Source organism: Mustela putorius, unplaced genomic scaffold, assembly GCF_011764305.1.
Source record: "Mustela putorius furo isolate JIRA1106 unplaced genomic scaffold, ASM1176430v1.1 tig00001118_pilon_pilon_pilon, whole genome shotgun sequence".
Classification (NCBI taxonomy): Eukaryota; Metazoa; Chordata; class Mammalia; order Carnivora; family Mustelidae; genus Mustela; species Mustela putorius.
The window spans coordinates 1137325-1158582 of record NW_025421577.1 but is presented as its reverse complement, the minus strand read 5'-3'; the positions used below and the strand labels follow the sequence as shown (position 1 = coordinate 1158582).

At 37.7% G+C, this 21258-nt stretch overlaps 1 protein-coding gene across 7 annotated transcripts in view; it reads right to left on the bottom strand.

Annotated features, from left to right (window-relative positions):
* Positions 1-21258, bottom strand: part of RYR2 (ryanodine receptor 2) — a 738653-nt gene that overhangs the window by 335935 nt on the left and 381460 nt on the right. For all 7 annotated transcript variants that reach the window (XM_045087357.1, XM_045087359.1, XM_045087360.1 and 4 more), the window contains 4 exons: positions 17785-17949; positions 15091-15212; positions 10736-10919; positions 8267-8402 (listed from right to left, as the gene is read on the bottom strand). In XM_045087357.1, coding sequence (XP_044943292.1) covers positions 8267-8402; positions 10736-10919; positions 15091-15212; positions 17785-17949 — 607 coding nt within the window. The remainder of the gene's footprint in view (positions 1-8266; positions 8403-10735; positions 10920-15090; positions 15213-17784; positions 17950-21258) is intronic.

Below are 21258 nucleotides of genomic sequence, written 5' to 3'. Positions count from 1 at the left end.
AATATAAATATCTGACTCAGTGGGTAGAATGTGTAACTCGATCTTAGGTTTGTGGGTTCAAGCCCCATGCTGGGTGTACAGAGTGCTTAAAATAAAAATCTTTTTAAAAATGAATGTAAATGCATCAGGCACCAGAGCCGGCCCTTGTGAGTATGAACTTGAATAACATGTGAATATAATACAATGGTTTGAGGGTCTTCTTCTAGCATATTGTAAGTTCTTTTCTATTGACACTGTCTTATTACACCTCTGTACATTGCCTGAAATTTGGAAGGTATGTTATTTCTTACTAGTGAATGAATAAACAGCATCCAGTCTCTTACAGAATAAGAATATTCATGGTTAAGTACAGTACGATTTAAATATGATGAAAACAATTCAGACTGGGCTCTAAAAAGGAAAGTGGTAGTTCACAGAACCATATTTTTAATGTTGAATAACTAAATTTCTGAACTTTTATCTCATCAGAAGATAAAATGCAAGTAATATTGGTGGCCAATTGAAAAATGATGATTGTAGGGGTGCCTGGGTGGCTCAGTCATTAATTGAGGTCTTGGGTCATGATCCCAGGGTCCAGGGATTGAGCCCCGCATCGGGCTCCCTGCTTGGCGGGAAGCGTGCTTCTCCCTCTCCCACTTCCCCTGCTTATGTTCCCTCTCTCACTGTATCTCTCTCTGTCAAATAAATAAATAAAATCTTTTTAAAAAATGGTGATTGTAAAAAATACTCTATTTTGCATTTTCTTATTTGTATTGTAATATCCGTATGTCCTCATGCTTTGGTGTCTTTAAGCTCCAAGACTCATAACTTCTCAATATACTCAAAGAATCAGGAAACCACAAATAGATTAAGATATAAGATCTTCCAAGAAAACTCTCACTTTTGAAATTTATTTATCAAATACGAATTACCTGCTTTGCATCTGGCACTACTCCAGGTCTAAGAGATACAGCAGAAAATCAAAAGAGCTTCTCTCCTTTGGAGCTTCCATGCGAAGTCTGGGAATACTAATCATTCCAGCATAGACAAATGAGGGACCAAAGAACTAGAATCCACAAAGATTTCTTTGTTTTAATTTTCAGATTAACAAGTTGTTGTTCCTAAGTCCTGAAAACCCAAAACACCAAAAATAAACAAGCAAAAACTCCAGAATGTTGTTGAAAAATTTAAGAGCGCTGTGCCATGGAAACTTCTTGGGAAGCGTAAGGAAGGGTCCCTGTTGTTCCGGAATTTTGTGAACTTAGGTTTGATGAACCTGCCCAGGAAGTGGACAGAGCAAGAGAAGCAATGAAAAACTGCTTTGCATGCACTGGCCTACATGACTGCGTTAGGCCAAGAATGCATGAGCATTTCTCATGGATGCTGGGGGAGAGCATGTCTGTGGACTCGTGCTGAATAGAGTCATCAGGAGAGCCATCAGGAGCAGCAGGTTGATTTCAGGAAAAAGAGGCTGGAGATCAACTACTACCTGTACATGGCCAATTAAGGAGCTACCAACAGCCATCCACAACCAAGCTGCAGGTATCCTGTCCCATCAGCAGGAACTTAGCTAAAGACCTCTAACATGTGAGCCGGAAAAAGTCAACTCCTTGCCAGTCCCTCCAATCCCCCACCACCAGAGATGAGAGCTTTAACCTTCTGGCTAGAGCCAGAGAAGAGGCAGCCACACAACCAAGTAAAAACTGTGCTATCTTCTCCCCTCCCTCTCTACCGCCATCAGGAGGCAATCAGCTGGCTTGTACAGGGGAAGGTAAGTAGAGACAGCAGTATGTTCCTGCTTGTGGGGCTCACAGGGTAGCCAAGGCTTTAAAGCCAGGCAATTCTAATTGCAGAGTTCATACTCAGGTCCAGTCTGTGCTGCTCCAGCCCCTCTCCCCCACTGCCATCAGTCTCTTCCTGCTGGAACCCCTGACTTACAAGAGATTACCAGGGGTGGCATCCTGGCCGTGTCTATCAACAGATTAAGAAGACATCTCACAAAATAGGTTACAAAGTGCATTTCCATTAAAAAAGGATTACTGACTGTCATGGTCATTTCGTAGAAAAGTGATTATTACCAGGTTAAAAAGAAAAAAATGTGTTTTGTTTATAAAATGTCTTGCAGGATTTCCTGGAGGATAATACAGAAACATCTGTATGTGCAGAAGCCAAAGTAATCCCTGGTATGAGCAAGTTTGAAGCAATGCCCTCCTCTAACATCTCCTGGCTACCTCCCCCAGTGTTTTACAGCATTTCGGAAGATCTGCCTCCTTAGGACCCCAGGAGAATGTCCTGGATGTGCCCAAATCCTTCATCATGGCTCCCTATCCAAGTGTTAACATATTCAATAAAAGGTAACTTCCACCTTTCTGAGAGGGCCAGGGTTTTTGCTGTTTGTTCTATCCTTTGAATCTTCATGAGTATTCATAGACAGAGTTTGCCAAAGGGCCATTTCTCAGACATCTTTAAAAAACCATCCTGCCTTGCAAGCCTCCTACAGATTAATTATGTGGATTTCACAAAAGACACAGAAGGAAGCCACAGCAATGCTTTTAAACTACGAATGCTAGTGTCTCTGAGATTCCTCCACATGGCAGGCTCATAAATCTACTTTTATCATTCTCCACCTAAAACATATATTAAATATATCCATGTCAAATTTTAAAATTGTTATAGATTATCATTCCCACCTGCTCTCTCCATGCTAAATACACCTACTGAAGAAAAAAGAAGGCGGCTTATTTCCACACAAGAAGCCAAGACAGGGTCAACTGTCTACCTGGTTGGAAGCTTGGGAAAGAGGCTTAATTAATTTGGAGTGAATGGAAACTTGAACCCAACTTCCGATAGCTGGGTAAGGAAGGACTGTGGGGTATAAATGTATTACGAACTCCAAATATTACTGCAGATCTGATACTTCTGTAGACAGACTGAAATATATCCTTGTGTAGAGATGGTTACTTATAATCACACCAACTTTAATAAAAATCACTGGCAGCAAATGATTCTTAAGTCAACCTAAAAATGTATTCATTTTTTTCTAATCATGAAATCAGTGTTCACTACAATAAATAGAAAAAATCAAGAGTAGCCAAAGAAATACTTAAGCCACGAAATCTCTCATCGTTCTAATTACCACTAGTGAACCTGCCATGTATATATTGAAAGAGATCCTCTTTACATGCATGCACTGAATTATAAACATTCTACTTCTTCAGTGAACTGGAATTCATGTACTAACTTCCCCTTCCATCCTCAGTTGTGCAACATTACACATTTATGTTAATGACTTTTTCAATTATAGAAGTAATGTGTGTAAACACAGTAAGAATGCATAATAGAACACACAAAAAAAGTAAAAGATGGGTCCCCCAAAAAATAGCCACCTAGCAGTTTTCTTTGCATCCTTCCAGAAACATCCAGGGTGTATAAGAATGTATCTTTTTCTGCATAATTCTAATACAATGCAACTGGAATCTCCATGGGCACACAATGTTCCTCTTGCTTTTTATTTTCTTTTTTTCTTTTTTCCACTTAATACCATATCCTAGACGGCCACGCTAGAAAAGGACAGCAATCTGGCCTGTCTTATACAATTTCCCCAATGATGGGTTTATCTCAATTTTCAAGGATAACACATTACTATACTATTACTTTTGTAACCAATCCCCTGTTGATAGAAAAATAGTTTTCAATTTTATGTAATCTATAAAAAATTTTGCAGTGGACAACCTTCCCACACTTGTGCAAATATATCTCTAGAATACATATCTTAAAGTAGGATTTCTAGAGTAAAAGGAAACACATTTCAAGTGCGATGTGTACTGTCAACCAAAGTTTGCTTTAAATTCTACCAATTTCCACTCCCACCAAAAACATATTACCAAGTTTTTCCCCAATAACAGGTGTTATCAAATTTTTTATCTCTGCTAAGCTAATAAATGAAAAATGATCCTTACTCATCATCTTAATTTACAGTTATTGGTCATGTTGAGAATCTTTTATTATTTGTTTTTCTGGAAACTACTGTCTCCATCTTTTGTGCATTTTTCCATCAGGTAATAGTTCCTTTTCTTATGGATTTATGAAAACTCCATATATTAGAGAAACTGAGCCTTTGTCTTTGATATAGGTGGCATATTTTACAAAATTCTCACCTGTTTTTTATTTTTAATATCATTTATCATAAATATTTTAATTTTGATGTAGTCAAATTTATCAATCTCATATTAATCACTAACATCTTTTAACAATAACTTGCATCAAGATGGTCAAGGCAGTAAAGTCAGTAACTGCACAACATCACGGCTAGCTTTGTTATATGCATTATGTGTCTCTTACTGAACCATTAATTCCATGGCAGCAGGGATCATATCCTGGTCACAGCTGACCCTCACTGCCCAGATTAGGGCATCTTGGACAGCAAGCCCTCAATCTTTTGAACAGATGGGACTCCTATTTAAATCCAGATTGACTGGACTCCAAGTCCATGTTCTCCCAACATGGCGTGGTTTCTGTTACAGAGGATACCCTTCAAGAGGACAGTAAGAGGAACAGAGATTCAAGACACTTGGGAAATAATGAACAAAATGGAAAAAGAAGCTTCCTGAAGAAAGATATTAAGAGAGAGAGAAAGACAGAGACAGAGACAAAGAGGTATGTGTGGGGGATTAACAAAAACTCTTACTAGATTTAAGCCATCAACACCATCATTAAGGGAGAATTATAGCCATGTACACGTAACATGTAAAACAACAGGTATCACTCACGACGCGCCTGGTGTTCTCAGTACGTCACATCACCTTGGGGGATTGCATGATAAACCTCCGGAGCAGGCACTCTACATTCAGTGTTGCAGATGAAGAAACGAACTTTAAGTTTAGTCATCTGTACAAGGTCATACAAGTAGGAGAGCTTTAATTTTGAGACCTTGTGGCTTAAAGAAGGGTCATTTTCTCAGAGACTGTTGCCTATGGATTAAAGATTAAGTCTTTTTTTTTTCCCCCAAGAATAAGACACAATGATGGGGGAGTAGCAGGTGCACTGGTGTGTAAAACAGTGACGCAATGACCACAACTAAGCTATTATAGGAACATCTAACCTCCCTGGGAATCTCTAATACACTTATTGAATATTTATTGAGTGCCAACTGTTTACACGTGGTGATACGTGGCAGACAAAAGCACTCAGATTAGAATTTAGTCCATAAAAACTTTTGGATGAGTCAAGTATCTATGTTAACATTTGAGCTGGACACTTCAGCATCTTCCCCAGAATTTTCTGCAATGTTCACCTCTGTATGACAGCCACGCAATCCAAGGGCTTGGTCCCAGTTCCAGGAGTGAGTCCTTGATCAGTCAGAGCCAGTGTTAGTGAAATTCGTGTCTTCCCTTGCAAGAGTGATGAGCTCAGGAAAGACAACAGATACAGTCTGGGCTAATGAGATGAAGAGGTGATTTGCTAGGGGTTTTAGGAAACGGCATACTCTTCCCTAAGAGGTAATTTCCAGGAGCAGCCTCTTAAGTGTTTTGCCTGTCAGAGAGGAAATCTGCAGCAGTGGGAGCTGAGGGCAGCCCACTGAGTCCACACAAGGCAAGCGGGTATTGGACGAAACTGACCTTTGTGGAAGGCAGAACAAATATAAAGAAGCGGCTTTTGGATGCCATGATGAAGACGTTGAGTACACCCACTGGCCGACGTCCAGCTCTACTACCCAATAAATGCCCTCCACCACGTGAGCCACTTTGAGCTGAGGCTGTAATCTGCAAGTGGACATATCCTAAGAGATCCATCTTCATTCCATCATTCTACCTACAACAACTGCTTCTTCCCCCTCCATACTCTGAATAAACCATTTAAAAACCCTATCTTTATCCATGGTCTCATTAAGAATAAAGCCATGAAACCAATTCTGATGAGGAGTGGTGCTCCCACTCTCCACGTCTCAGCATTTTGGAGAATTCATTAATACTACTCCATTAGGTTCTAAAACAATGAAATTTAATCCCCAAAGAAGTCTGTGAAGGTAAAAGGAGTATAAGCTTGAGGAAACATAGCCCAAAATGATAAAACTGAGATGTTGACTTTGTTGGATTAAACTTTTTCTGTGATTTTAGAAAAATCATTAGAGCTGTCTCTGTACATTTTTATTCTTATGGATACATGAACACATGGACCTGTTGAAATGAAAAAAGTACCCGACTATGGAAAGAGCTAATATGAAGTTGTCAGTAAGATGTGCACTGTCTAGATATTTCCAAAATAACACTCTCTGCATATAATCCTTCCTACCCTCAAACACACACAGATGAAGCACCTCTTGACCTTGAGATCTAGAATGTCACAGAAAGTGAAGATGTTAAATTGTGGTGTTAAAACACAACCACACACCAGTCTCTACCAAATACAGAAACTCACCACTGTAATTTCTTCACTGGAAAAGGCATGCAGCCTCCAGAATGTGGCATCATAAAATCCTTGTCCTAATGATTTCATGGATAAAATAATAAATCCAGATTCCTAGAAAGCCTCTGTGGCCTAGTCATGCTCAAAGAAACGCTAGTCACCCCTTATTCTAAAAGTATCAAAATGCCTGTGTTTAATTTCATTGGCAGATCAAATAGCCCACCTAAAGGGAGCATATTAGAAATGCTAGCAGGCATAGGAGTTCTATTTGCTAAATAGTATTACTAAGTTTTAAAGAGTTTCAATTAGATTATAGAGAATTTACAAATATTTTGATGCCTTTCATTCTTCACACACACACACACACCTCAAGACCTCTTTTATCTACTTAGGGATATACTTTCCTACTCTATCAGAACTCAATTTATTTAATTAGTCAACCTTTACTGAGTATCTGCCATGTGCCAGACATAGAGTTAAAGGACAGAGATGCAAAAATCAGAGAAGGTGCCATTCTTGCCCTGGAGATCACAGGCACCTATGTAACTAAGAAATGAGTAAGTGTTATAACACAAGTAAATACTAAGTGCCAAGAAAGCAGAGTGAGTGAGAGAAAAGAGAGAGAGAGAGAGAGAGGAGGAGGAACTGCTCAATCATGCTACAGAGTTAGAAAAAATGTCAACATTAACTTCAAAAAAGTCATGCATGAATTGAGCCAGGAATTCTGGAAAAGAGGGGAGTAGGAAAATGTTACCAAAGCATGGACAGGGCACTCAGAAATGGGTACAGCTAGAGAAAAGCAAAAGAGAGTGGCAAAGATCAGGCTGGAAGCGTTCACCAGGACCTCACATACCAGGCAAAGCACGTTAAACTTCACCTTCTGGAATGATGGGAAAATGTAAGAAATTTCTAAATGGAAGAGAGGTGCAGTCACAGTGTATCAGATGAGTCTGGGATTTTGTAACTGAGGGTGAGTGAAGACAGAGGTCATTCTTTATTGGTCTCTTGTTTTTGCATGTCTTGTAAAGGAGCCACTGAAAGCCTTTCTTATAGGCTTTATTTTCAAGGATATTTGTAGCAAGCAGCCTTAGCTGATCATGATGTCTCCATCCAAAGCAAAAGGGTGGGCAGGTGTATTTCCAGTGTAACTGAACTGGACTCCCTAAGCTCACAATTCTTTTCCTGTGACTCAATCCACTGCATGTCAACTGTCCCCGTCATACTGTCCTACGAGAAGTGTGATTTGAAGAATTGGCCTCCAAATGCTGATATTTTGGCTTCTTCCATTGCTTTGAGAAATAAACTATTTTTCTTTATCCTCATTGGAGGTCAGCTCACTAGCTCGCAAGGTCATAGTTCCTAACAAGAGACAAGTGAAAGCTAGTTGAATAGCCCAGGCCAAAAATACTAAGGACGTAGGTTCACATACAGACAATAGGAATGCAGCACCAAACACCACAAGCATTTCTTCATTTACCTCAAGCACACCTAGAAGGTGCAAGTACAAATCTCAAAAAGACTACAGAAGGTGAAGGGGAAGGCTCCTGACAAGATTCTTGTGAGGGAGAAAGAAGGGTCTTGTGGGACTAACCTGAGAATTGGAGAGGAAATATTTGATGCATATTCACACAGAGGTCCCTCACCCACAAACTCAAACTCTCAAAGATGCCCCTCCATAAATCAGAGATCAATTTACTGCTCTGGCCACATTCCACACTCCAAGATGGATGTAAGTACAACAAACATCACTTGGCTTTAAGCGCAACAACAGTAAACACCAAAAGCCTCGATGAAGAAGCTTATCATGAAACTACATTACCTGCTATGTGATCATTTGAAATAGATGTGAGTCAGCTACCTTGAAAACCATCATACTTCTTACCTAGCAACTCATAGAGAGAATTCAGAATCGACTTCCAGGACTCGCCGGCTTCTCTCCCGGCGACATCAGCAAAGTGGGCCGCGCTGCTGTACACGTGCAGCCTGTCTATACACTCGAGCACGAGGTTGATCATTCCCTGGAAGGTTAATACAAATTACCATAAGAAACTGTGATTCTGTTCACAGACCAAAAAAATGCTAGGTTGATTCATTAAAAAAAAGTCTGGCTTAAAGTAAGACTGTTAATCATGAAGAAAATTGAGGTCCTATTATTTAAATGTCAGGAAGAAAAACACTTGTATGTAAAATAAAATGTTCTTGACATAATTCAAGTGGTTTTTAAATCCTGAGGGCTATGCTCGAATAGAAGCAGAAGAACAATACAAAGGTACGTGCTTTCTACTTCCATTTGCAAGGTTTACTAGTAGATTAATGGATCAGTCACAACTGCATTGTACCATGAGTAAATGAAGAGGTTCAGAGAATGCCACCACAAGATATGCCACTTTGGCACAAGGATTATTTGGAGCTGAAGGCAGTTGAGAAAAGGCAGACACAAGAAAAATTCTCTGCCCTTTTTCCTCCTCCAAGAAGGACAGAAGATGTTAATCCTAAGAAACAAGGCCCAACATCTATCAGCCCAGAATCTTCACAGATGAAGCTACATAACTTTACTAACTCACCCCTAACTTCCACTAAGTTCCCCCAGGTATTCACCTTCCCACAATTTACTGCCACTAGAAGCTCAAAACTCCTTTCCTTTATCTCTTTCCTTTTCTACAAATTTACTGTCCTTCTGTTAGGACGCTATATAAGCCCGAGTTCTAACCACTCCCTTGAGTTGCTCATCACTGAGTGCTCCCATGGATATGTGTGATTCACATGTTAATACATCTTGTTTTCTCTTAAATATCTGTCTTTTGTCACTCTAATCTGCAGTACCCCAACCAATGAACCTAAGAGAAGTAGAGGAAAATGACTTCTTTTCCTCTATTAGAAAAGCATAAGACCTAAGAAACTTTGTTCTTAGGACAGGCATCATAATGGTCATAATCATTATCATTATTTTTAATATTAAATGAAAGATCTAATAAATGAAGAAAAGCTCATGACAAGAGATCTTTAAAGAAGGTCAAAAATGCATTATAGAGCTTTTTAAGACGCTGTCTACATTTGAACTTGTGTTTTTATTATTATTGCTAGATCAAGGTTGCCAAAATGCGGCAAAGCATATACAAGGAGTTGCTGGTTCAAGTTGACTGATCAAGGGAACCTCTTTCTCACAGAGTTGTAAGAGGCACCAGGAACCTGGGCCCATTTCTAGGTCCCTATCTATGCTGTCTTCCATGAGAAATCCAAATCAATACTTCAAAATTTCATACCCTAGTATTTCATTTCAGTTTTTCAGGATACTAAATGAAGACAGCACAGTCTAACATTTTGGTACACACCAAATGTAAAGGGCCCACCAAACTACTCCATGTTGTTACTGGCTCTTGCTGACCTGCCCTGTGCTTTCATACCACTTTGGTCTCTAAGCACATCGGTTTTGTATACACAGTAAGAGTCCCCAAAAATTAATGTGAATTTCAAAGACCTTTGACGGAAAATGAGGAAACGGTTTTAAAACTAGAAGAATGTAGAGTTAAGGTTTATGGATCTTCAGCAATATTTACTAACCTGTTTTCTTAGATGCTTTTGCAGAGACAGTTTTCCTCAGACACATTTATTATTCCACATACAGGGAGCACTGAGAAGAATTCGAGCACCTGCTAAGCTGGCCTGATGTGCCGACTCACCTCTGACATCCTCCCACTGAAGCTCGTGAATATACGGTACTAATTCCAACACTCATTTCGGGATCGGTAGACCTATCCCTCAGTCCTTCTGCTATTCTGTCTATGAAATATGGCACTTGAGCTCTTTTTAACTGGAATGTGCATGAAATAAAATCACACACAAAAACTGAACACACATAGAAGTAGTAAGTGGAGTTGCTCTAAGCAGAGAGCCCTGAGCTCTGCCTCCCCAGGTGGCCTGCCCTCTCCTGGACAGACTCCCTCCCCGTACAAAGACTCCCGTGGATCTTCAGGCACATCCAAGTAGCCTCAAGAACTTCCGGAATAGTCTAAAAACCCTCCTGTTTTACAAAGCCAGTATTCATTTAGATACTTCAAGATACTGTGTTTATATAACGAACACGAAGTAAACTGCAGGGCAATGAATGATCGGCATGATGGCTGAACAGACGGCAAACTAAATTTTATTTTATTTTTTTTTTTTTTTAAGGGAGCACTCTCTGACAGAGAAACAAAACTAATTGCAGCATTCCTCCAAGGCCTGGCTCCCTTATGCCACAGTTTACCTGCTCACCCAACTCAAAATGCAAACCTGTCAGAGAAATTCCCCACAGAGAAGTTGTTTTCCTGAGACAGCAGCATAGAAGAGACGAATGTCCGTAGAAACTCACCTCTTCCTGGAAGAGATTCTGCCGGTTCTTCAGAGCTCGCAATCTGTTCTGCTTGTCTTCATGCTCTAAATGCTCATCTGGGGGGTGAAAGTAACCAATCAGGTCCTGCAGACTTAGACTCACAGATTCTATAGGGAGGTCCACCGTGGAAGACTTCACTTTCTTGCTGAGTGCATCAAGGCCCCTAAAATAAATAGCAAACATTTCTCTGTATCAGCGATCTGCAATCTTGATTTTTTAGACCACAGAGGATGTTAAGCTTTATTCTCTGTCCCTACACCTCTGAAAAGGAACCCATAAGCAAGGTCCTAGTTTTCCTTAAACAGCAGTAACGAATATATTCAAATAAAAAATTCTAAACTTGGTCAAGTGTATATGATGCTGTATTAGAACCACCAGCATCAAGAGAAACTCATCTAGACAAAAACCTAAAGGGCCTCAAGAACCAATTCCTACAAAGCCCATGGTCTCAATATTTAGAAACCAATTGAATTGCATTTTAAAATCACTACGTACACTTCAAGGTTTAAGATGCAGCTTCCCAGCTTCAGAATTCTGACTGTACTTGTTCTGTTTTTTGTTTGTGGAGAAGGAACGGTTAACTGCTAATGATCAGGGACCCCCACTGCCATTCAGAAAGTTCCTGCCAGTTTAAAAACACATTCCAGTGATGCTGATTTTTAAAATTTTCTCAATCAGAAAATAATATATTAAAATGTTTTTCTCTTATCTAACAAAAAATTATTTAAAATTGGATTAAGAAATATCGTGTTGCATTTTCTTCAAAGAAAAACACATTACTGACATGTCAATGTGTTAAGTTGGTAAGCTTTCTGAGATTCTGAGTTTTGAAATTCACAGCTTTGAAGGTATCTGGAAAGAACTTTAAGATATGGTATCTGTAAATAAAAATCCTTTCAAGATAAGGGATGCCTGCATGGCTCAGTTGGTGCAGCATCTGCCTTTGGCTTAGGTCATGATCCCAGGATCCTGGGATCGAGCCCCGCATCGGGCTCTCTGCTCAGCAGGTAGCCTGCTTCTCCCTCTCTGTCTGCCTGCCACTCCACCTGCTTAAACTCTTTCTCTCTGCCAAATATATAAATAAAATCTTCAAAATCATTTCAAATAAGAAGTTTATTAAAAAAAAAACATACAACAAGACACCATAAAATAATGGGAGAAAGCATCTACAATAGTTGATAAAGCGATACTCACATTAGGTATGACAAAATTTAATGCATGAAATATTATACTTCCTTTCCTGTTCTCTGCAACAGCAAAATTATGTGGCAATATTTTATTCCAAGGAAATGTTTCTGCCTAATTATCTGTTTTAGAATTTACATTTTAAAAACAATAAGGGCCTCATAAATGAAAATTAGCTTATCTTTGAATTTACAATGCTCACAAATATTTAAGCTGCATCATCAATTACACAAAGATTACAAAGAATTTTGAAATAGTTGATTTCAGCTTTTTAAAGAGTAGAAATAGGAAAACTGTACAACTTTTCTAAAGTTTTTGTCTGCAATTTCATTACAATCTATTACATGGAACTTATCTATTGCCTAGTTTTATCATCTCTTTAAGTCTTTCTATGCCCAAAAAAGTAAAATAAATGACTTTTCAGAAGAAAACTATTTCTCCCTTTCTACAATGAAAATTTATATACGATGATATACTTCTGTTTTAAACATTTTATCCTATTACACTTTAATTGAATCATAAATATATTTGTAAAGAAGTCAAAGTCAACTCTCACACCAAAGTGAATGAAATTCAAAAGTTATTCATATATAGTATTTACATTTTTAAAAATTCTTTTTCATTTGAGAGAGAGAGAGAGCAAGTGCATGGGCCAGGAACCCATGTATGTGGCAGGGGGGTGGTGGGGGAGGGGAGATGGACAAGCAGTCTCCCTACTCAGTGTGATCTGGACGGGAACCTCAATCCCACAACCTGAGATCATGACCCCAAGCCAAAACAAACAGCTGGAAACTCAGTTGACTGGGCCACCCAGGTGCACCACCAAATTTAATATCTAAATTTTTAAATGTAAAAAGAAACAATAAATGTCAGTTTTTAGGTTATTAAGTTGAATATATGTTATCTGTAATGTAACCATTAAATTACTTTCTAGAAGCCTCTGTCAGACAAATACTATCCAAGACTCCTAAAATTGTTATTTAAGTTTTACAACATCTGTTTCCTATGAAGACATTCATCATTTTAATTTATCAAGAACAAAAAAATGAAGAGAAAAAAACAATCAAGGTAACCAAAGGTAGTAAAATCCTACTATACCAGAGTGAAAGTTAAATTCATGAATTTCATCTCTACATTTTGTATTTTGAGAATCAAAAAATACTACTACTGAATACAGATTCCTCCCTAATATAATTACTTTAAGAATACATTCATTAATATACCGAAAGGAAAAGAAGGTTTTATATGTTTTTCTTACAGTTGAGAAAAATAGAATCATGTCTCACAACACAAGTGCAAACACACACACACACACACACACACACACACACAGACACAGTTCTGCCACCATCACTACCCTGACCTGGAACACAGAGACCAGAAGGGTCACAAAAAATAAACTGAGGGGCGCCTGTGTGGGTCAGTCAGTTAAGCATCTGACTCTTGGTTTCAGCTCAGGTCATGATCGCAGGGTCGTGAGATCAAACCCCATGTCAGGGTCCATGCTCAGTGTGGAGTCTGCATAGAATTCTCATCCTCTCCCTCTACCTTTTCCCCCATTTGAGCATGCACTCCTGCACTCTCTCTCTCTAAAATAAATGAAATCTTAAAAAGAAAAGAAACTACATAAGAAAACACAAATGAGGGGCGCCTTGGTGGCTCAGTGGGTTAAGCCACTGCCTTCGGCTCAGGTCATGATCTCGGGGTCCTGGGATCGAGTCCCGCATCGGGCTCTCTGCTCAGCAGGGAGCCTGCTTCCTCCTCTCTCTCTCTGCCTGCCTCTCTGCCTACTTGTAATCTCTCTCTGTCAAATAAATAAATAAATCTTAAAAAAAAAAAAAAGAAAACACAAATGAAGAAAAACTAAATGACCTTGACTCTCACTCTAAGAAGTAAAAACAGAAGTCTGCCTATGCATTTTTAAAAATTAGGCTCTTAATAGTAAATAAACCTACATTAATAAAATGGATACTTAAAAAAATTACTTTGAAAAATATATAGGTGCCAATATTGTGAAGACATGGAGATTTTAAAGAATCCTGGTACTTTCATGAATATTATGGAAGGATCAAATTATTTTACTTAAAATAACATACCCTTTAAAATATTCTGTAATTATGTAAAATGTTTTAATATTTCTAAAATACATTAAGGAGCTGTATAAATTCAGGAAGTCCAATAGCTCAGTAAATACTAATAAGCATATAAGTAAAACTCAAATGTATAAAAAACATATGAACATAATGATTTACATGAACATAGTTGTTCACTATGAACATAGTGAACATGTGACTTACACAGGTAAATCACAAAGAAAAATAAAACTGAACAACAAATATGAAATACCTATTTTCACAATTCTTAAGCAAATTCAACTTAAAAATTATTATAAATAAATATATATGTATCTGTATATACATACACACACATGTAAATTTTTTTCTCATCAAATTGGCAAGTTTAAAGAGACATATGATATATCCATCAAAAGTCAGAATGTATATTGGTATAATGATACCAGGAAACACCTTGACCATGAGCTTGATTTAGTTTGAAGATATGCAACCGTTTCTATTAGGAAATATGAAAAGTTATTTACTACATGAATCATTTTTAAATACCATTCAGGGAGTGCCTGGGTGATTTAGTTGGTTAAGAGTCTGACTTTTGATTTCAGCTGAGGTCATGATCTCAGGGTCATGAGATGGAGCCTTGCATTTGACTCCACACTGGACATGAAGCCTGCTTAAGATTCTCTCTCTCCCTCTCTTCCTTTTCCCCTCTCCACACCTTTAAAATCAATATATACATATACACATTCATACAGTTCAAAATTCACAAGTATCTAGGCTTCATTATGTGTGAAAGTAAATTTAAATAGTTCAAGCAAAAGGGTCTATTATAGAATAATCCTGAACTACAGCTACAAATTATAAGTTACACACACAATTTGTAAAAATCACATTCCCTTTTTTAAAAGTTTATTTATAAGAAAGACATAAAATCATCTGTCATTTTCTAGTATGTACTGCTATCCTACCGAATTATAGGTTTACCACCATTGTATATCTTAGACTTATGTATTTGTAAACCCGATAAGGAAATTGAAATAGAATGTCAAACAACTACTACAACAAAAGAAAATGTACCTTATAAATCTATTGAAAAGGAAAACTGTACTCCGGATGACTCGTGCAGTCCGCGATTCTTCATGCTGAGATCTAGATAAATTCAAGCCATCGTCCATGTGACCTTCGTGATGCATAATAGCCTGTAGAAATGCAGAAATAACACCATTACTTCCATCTCCTTTCTAAATGGGTGTTAAGAAGATGACTCAATCCTTAGAGTCTTCCCCTAAGGATTTAATATGTAGATGGTTCTCCAAGTGGTAATAAGTCTACCATAGAGACTTTACTGGATTATCTCATCTATGGCCTATAAAGTCTGTCTTCTCTAACTGAAGACTGGTTAGCTTCTCAACACCCTTAGCCTTCTAAAAGGAAAGTTCTATTCTAGCTGATGATGGTGAGTCTAAGTCCCACTTTTACTTTAACCCATGGTTAAGGAATAAGACAGCAGAGTAATTATTAAGAACCCCAGCATAACTGCAATGGACGGAAGACAGAGAAAGGACTGATAAAGCAATGATCTTGTGGAATTACCACAAAGAGTAAAGCTCATCGATGATGGGTTCTGAACATGGCAGACATAAAGCCAGAATAGACTGGAGAGAAGTAAGACTGAAGGCAAGCAGACATACTGGTGAAGAGGCTCTAGAAATACTTTGGTGAGTGCTGTGAAGTGTGTAAACCTGGCGATTCACATACCTGTACCCCTGGGGATAAAAATATATGTTTATAAAAAATAAAAAAATTAAAAAAAAAAGAGGCTCTAGAAATAGTGCACATAACGAATGAGAAAGGCTGAACTAGATCTACAGGGATATGGTGGAGGGAATTACTTTGAGGTCCACTTAGAAGAAAAAATTTCCAGGGCTTGGCATTTTCATTGAATTTAGCAGAATGGGGAAAGGTAATTGTGGGAACTCTTGATATTTAATTCCCAGACAACATATTTAAAAGACATATGTAGAGTTTGGTTTAAAATGTTCCTATTTACAATAAGCCAGAAATCATTTTATTTGCAACTATTTTAATTTATAATAAAAACTACGCCATGAGGTGTGTGGTTTTAAAAAATTCATTCAGGTGGTACTTGGGCAAAAAAGGAAAAAAGGACTGAAGACAACTGTTTAAGCCATATATATAAAGATAGATATATCTATCTTTATATATATTTAAGTATTGTGAATACATATATGTAGGTGTGTGTGTGTATATATATATATATATATTTTTTTTTTTTTGCATTTACCACTTAAGTATAGAGAATGGGGAAATGGAACGTGAAATTTCTAGTGATGTTCTGATTAAAACTTATTTCTATCTTTGCAAAAATATGACAGAGTCCCTGGGTGGCTCAGCAGGTTAAGTGTCCCACTCTTGGTTTCAGCTCAGGTGATGGTAGTTGAGGTCCTGGGATGGAGCCCTGCATCAGGTTCTACACTCAGTGGCGAGTCTGCTTGAGATTCTTCCTCCCTGCAGCACCCCTACTCTCTGTCTCTCTCTCAATAAACACATCTCTAAAAAATGTGCCTATATGTTACCATTTCTACCTATATTTTTCCCATAACCATTTATCATATTCAACTCTTTTTTTAAAAAATATTTTATTTATTTGTTTGACAAAGAGAGAGATCACAAGTAGGTAGAGAGGCAGCCAGACAGAGAGGGGGAAGTAGGATCCCTGCTGAGCAGAGAGCCCGACACGGGGCTCAATCCCAGGACCCTGAGATCATGACCCGAGTTGAAGGCAGAGGCTTAACCCACCAAGCCACCCAGGCTCCCCTATCATATTCAACTCTTAAAAAGAAAAAATAAGCTATAATGAAAATGTGGTGCTAGGAAAGCGCTCAAAGAAGGTCATACCTGAGTTAAAAATTTTGCTTTGTTTCCTCTTTCTGTTCCTTGTGATTTATGCCATCATACTCGAATGTTTACCTTTTTGGTAAATATCAGTGTATAATATTGATACTGCATACAGTATGCAGTAGGACAAATCCAATAAAATCTCCATCCATAAAATGAAATAAAAAGCCTTGTACAGAACTCATCCCCATTATGACGAGCAATGACAGTATTTATCCTTCGATGTGGTAGTAAGTAGAAGGAAGCATGGGGTGGGTGAGAAGGGGTGGCAGAAAGTGTTTCTAAAATATGTAAATTTTTCTAGAGCACACATCAAAGGAAGTTTTTTTTAAAGGTAAAATTTTAATTATATATTTGATTTTCCCTAATATATCCAAAATATTATTATTTCAATAAATAAACAGAACAAAGCTGTTAATGAAGAATTTAGCATTCCCTTTTTGTTGTTCTTTGCCTTCAAAATCCAGTGTATTTATTTTTTACACTTACTTATTTTTCACACTTATAGAATATCTTGATTTAGATACCAAATTATTGGTGAAAATACTTGATTGTTTTAGAATTGACATATATAGCTGGAAAAGGACATTGACATACCGAAGTTGTCCCAAAATGCACAAAAATCTAATAATAGTAATCCAGAAAAGATTACTAATTTCTTAGCTTAGTATTTCAAGCCATAATGTGACATCCGGCATTGCTACCTCACAAAAACCAAAGAGATGATTATGGTGGGATTTGACGGTTTTGCGTGTTTAGCAGGTGGCTCCAAGTGTTAGCTACCCCTTGCTCTTTTTGCATATTTTGTCATACAAAATGGCAGCTATAAACTGCGTGTTTACATAATCTTACCTTACGTTGTATGGATCCCATCCTCACTGATTTCACATCCACAGACTGGTAAGTCAGCCACAGGCCCGTATTTATATGTTGTATGTAGCATACTGAGTCTCCATATTTTATTTCAGATGTCCCCATGCCATCAACTTCTTTTCTCACGCCTACATCCAATTTTTCCTAAGAAAAGAAAAAAAGAAGAAGATAAGCAAAAGTCCTGAAAATACCAGTATGTATTGTGTGTGAGTGTGTGTATACATACATATACATACATTTAATACATATATATTTTTTAAAGATTTTATTTTTTCCTGAGAGCAGACAGACAGAGGCAGAAGCAGAAGCAGGCTCGCTGCTGAGCAGGGAGCCCCATGTGGAACTCGATCCTAGGACCATGGTGTCATGTTCTGAGCCAAAGACACTTAACTGACTGGCTTACCCAGGCTTACCCAGGTACCCAAAGTACTAGTTCATATTGAAAGAACTTTGCCTTTTTGTAGCTATGTTCCTTGAAAAATTCAGCGGTCTGACATCCTTTAAAATAATAATGTCAAATACTCTATTCCAGCAGTTCAACTGATACTGAAAATCAAAGTGGGAAATTATTAAGAACAATAAACATACCTTGAATTATTCACACTGGTAGGATATTATTTTGGCCCTAATATAAAATTTTACATTGCTTAAAGGCAAGCTCCAAACCAGAGATCTTAATATTAGTAGCTTATGCTTCATATTGTTTCCAATTTTTTTTTCAAAGATTTTATTTATCTATTTGACAGACTGAGATCACAAGTAGGCAGAGAGGCAGGCAGAGAGAGAGAGGAAGAAGCAGGCTCCCCACTGAGCAGAGAGCCCAATGCGGGGCTCGATTCCAGGACCCTGGGATCATGACCTGAGCCGAAAGCAGAGGCTTTAAGCCACTGAGCCATCCAGGCACCCCCAGATTTTTTTTTTCATTATTGGCAATTAAGGGCATAGGTTTAAGGGAAGAGAAAATCCAGTTCTGAGTTCAATCTCTGCCACTGATTACCTCTGTGACCTTAAGACAATTTAAGTAAACCTTCTCAGCCTCAAGTTTCTCATCTATACATAAAGCTAAGGAAAGTACCTCGCCCACAGTATCAGAAAAAATGAGATAAGGCACATAAAGGGTACAGCCTGGTGCCTGGGGCAAAATAAACACTTACCTAAATTTTAATGATTCTGACTATGAAAATGGTGTCAATAATGTTGATGGTGAGTTACTAAGGATGTTAATAACACTGAGGATTTCTTTTGAACTGATCAAAGCTATAATTCAGTTTCTGCAATTGCAACTTCCAAGGGGGACTACAGAACGATTCGCCCCTATAGGGCTACTAGGGCAAGCTCCCTGCGTTATGAGAAACAACCAATCCTCTGATTCCAAATAAATATGGAAATCCCTCCTTATTTTAATGTTTCCTCCTTCAACACACTCTTTCAGTTTTCCCTCCCACACTTACTTCTGGTTTTCAGGCACACATGTCTTCAAGTTCTATACAGTCCTTAAAATAACAGCCCCCCCCCGAAAAAAAATCTAATGTTCTTTTGGTTACTGTACCTCCTTTTGTGTTTTTTTAAAATTCTTCTCCTTGTTCTAACTTGTATAGTTAAATTAATTTTAAATTTCATTTGAGTCTTTCCTTGTTTAGCCTTCGTAAAAATTACACAAATGTTTTGAAGATTAGTTTGGAGTAAACTTTACGGCTGTTATACATAAAGGAGTAATTCAAGGAAAACATAATTTTGATAGATTTTGTTTTGCACATTATACTAATAACTCTAAAATGGTTACAAACACTCCAACATTTGAAAATTAAAATGAATTGAAATTCTTAATACAATCAGTCAAGGTCATAGAAGAAAATGAATACAATTATAAGTTGGTTTAACCATCATGCAAATAACTTAAAACACTATTCTAAGAATCTGCAGTAAAACAGATTATTAAGCCATTCCAACTTCATTCTGTCAAAGAAGATAAGCTACTAATCCACTTACACCAAACCCATCTATGGGAAAATTAAATTCTAGGGAAAAATATAACAATGTAATTATCTCCTCAGATAAAAACAATGAGCCTCTAACATTCTAACTTTTTGTTTTCCTTTTATCTGAGGGAATTAGTTGGTGATCTATTTATGGACTGTGGATTGTGTTTTAAGAAGTCACCATTACTAACTGTAAAGCTATGTTTTGTTTGGCTTTTATTAAGCAGTTCACTTTACTCTTTGGGTTCAAAGATTTAATCATGACATTTCAGGAAAACTTGGGTAGTAACTATCTCTGGTCCTCAGGTGAGGGAAGAACTGCTGAAGTAACATTAGCAAAAAGTAACATGTGATTATTTGCTGTAACAAAAGAACAAAGGCCATTCACGCTCTTTCTTTCTTTTATTTCCTGTCATTTTCTATAAATCAGGCTAAGAGAAGGAGAAATCCAGGTGAGAATAACCTAGATGCTTTGAACAACTATAAGCATGAGTCAAGAATGTGACAGCTACTGAAAGCCTCTAACATAAAATTGGGCTGTATTACTAGAAGTACAGACTCCAGAGAAGGCAAGTAATCATTTTACTAATACTCTGTATTAATGATACTGTATCAAAATTAGCAGCTTTTGGTCTTGGCATCGCTTTTTTATTCTCCCCCCCCCTTTTATTTTTTATTTTTTATATATATAATTTTAGATGAATGGATCAAGAAGATGTGGTATATATACACAATGGAATACTATGCATCCATCAAAAGAAATGAAATCTTGCCATTTGCGACAACATGGATGGAACTAGAGCATATCATGCTTAGCGAAATAAGTCAAGCGGAGAAAGACAACTATCATATGATCTCCCCCCCTTTTTAAATACTTTTGTTTCACTCTGGCTTTAGGAAATGACAGAGTACTTAAGTGGACTAATCACCCCCATTGATGACAATTATAAAATTTAGGGAAAAAATACTTCCCAGAACCTATCCGAAGATCTTTGAGAGGGACCAAAAGCAGGGAGAAATTGGAGAATATTTTTCTCCTTAGAGGAAAACAGGACCCAGGTGATTTTTTTAAAAGCTGCTTTTTGCCCAGGGGTATGCCTTGCCCATCCGCCTGCAGCTCAGGTGGAAGAAATCTGCTGCTTTCCTGGCTTGAGATATCAGAGAACACACTTTAGGGTTCACAAGTCGCCAGAAAATTAGATGAGCTAAATCCTTGACCAAAAAAGTATCTGCCAAGTTTGCTTATAAAATGCATCTGAATTCTTGCTGACCACTGAACTATGCCCTACAAAAATGACAGTGGATGAGACCTGAACAAGCCACTGACCCCTGCAAAAGAGAGAAAAAACTGCAGATTCAGTCCAACAGGGTTAAATGCTGCTAAAACTTAAATCACTCTTAAACAAAACAAAAACAAAAAACCTACAGCAAAAAACATAACCTTAACAAAACTAAAAGTCTCTATAAACTATCA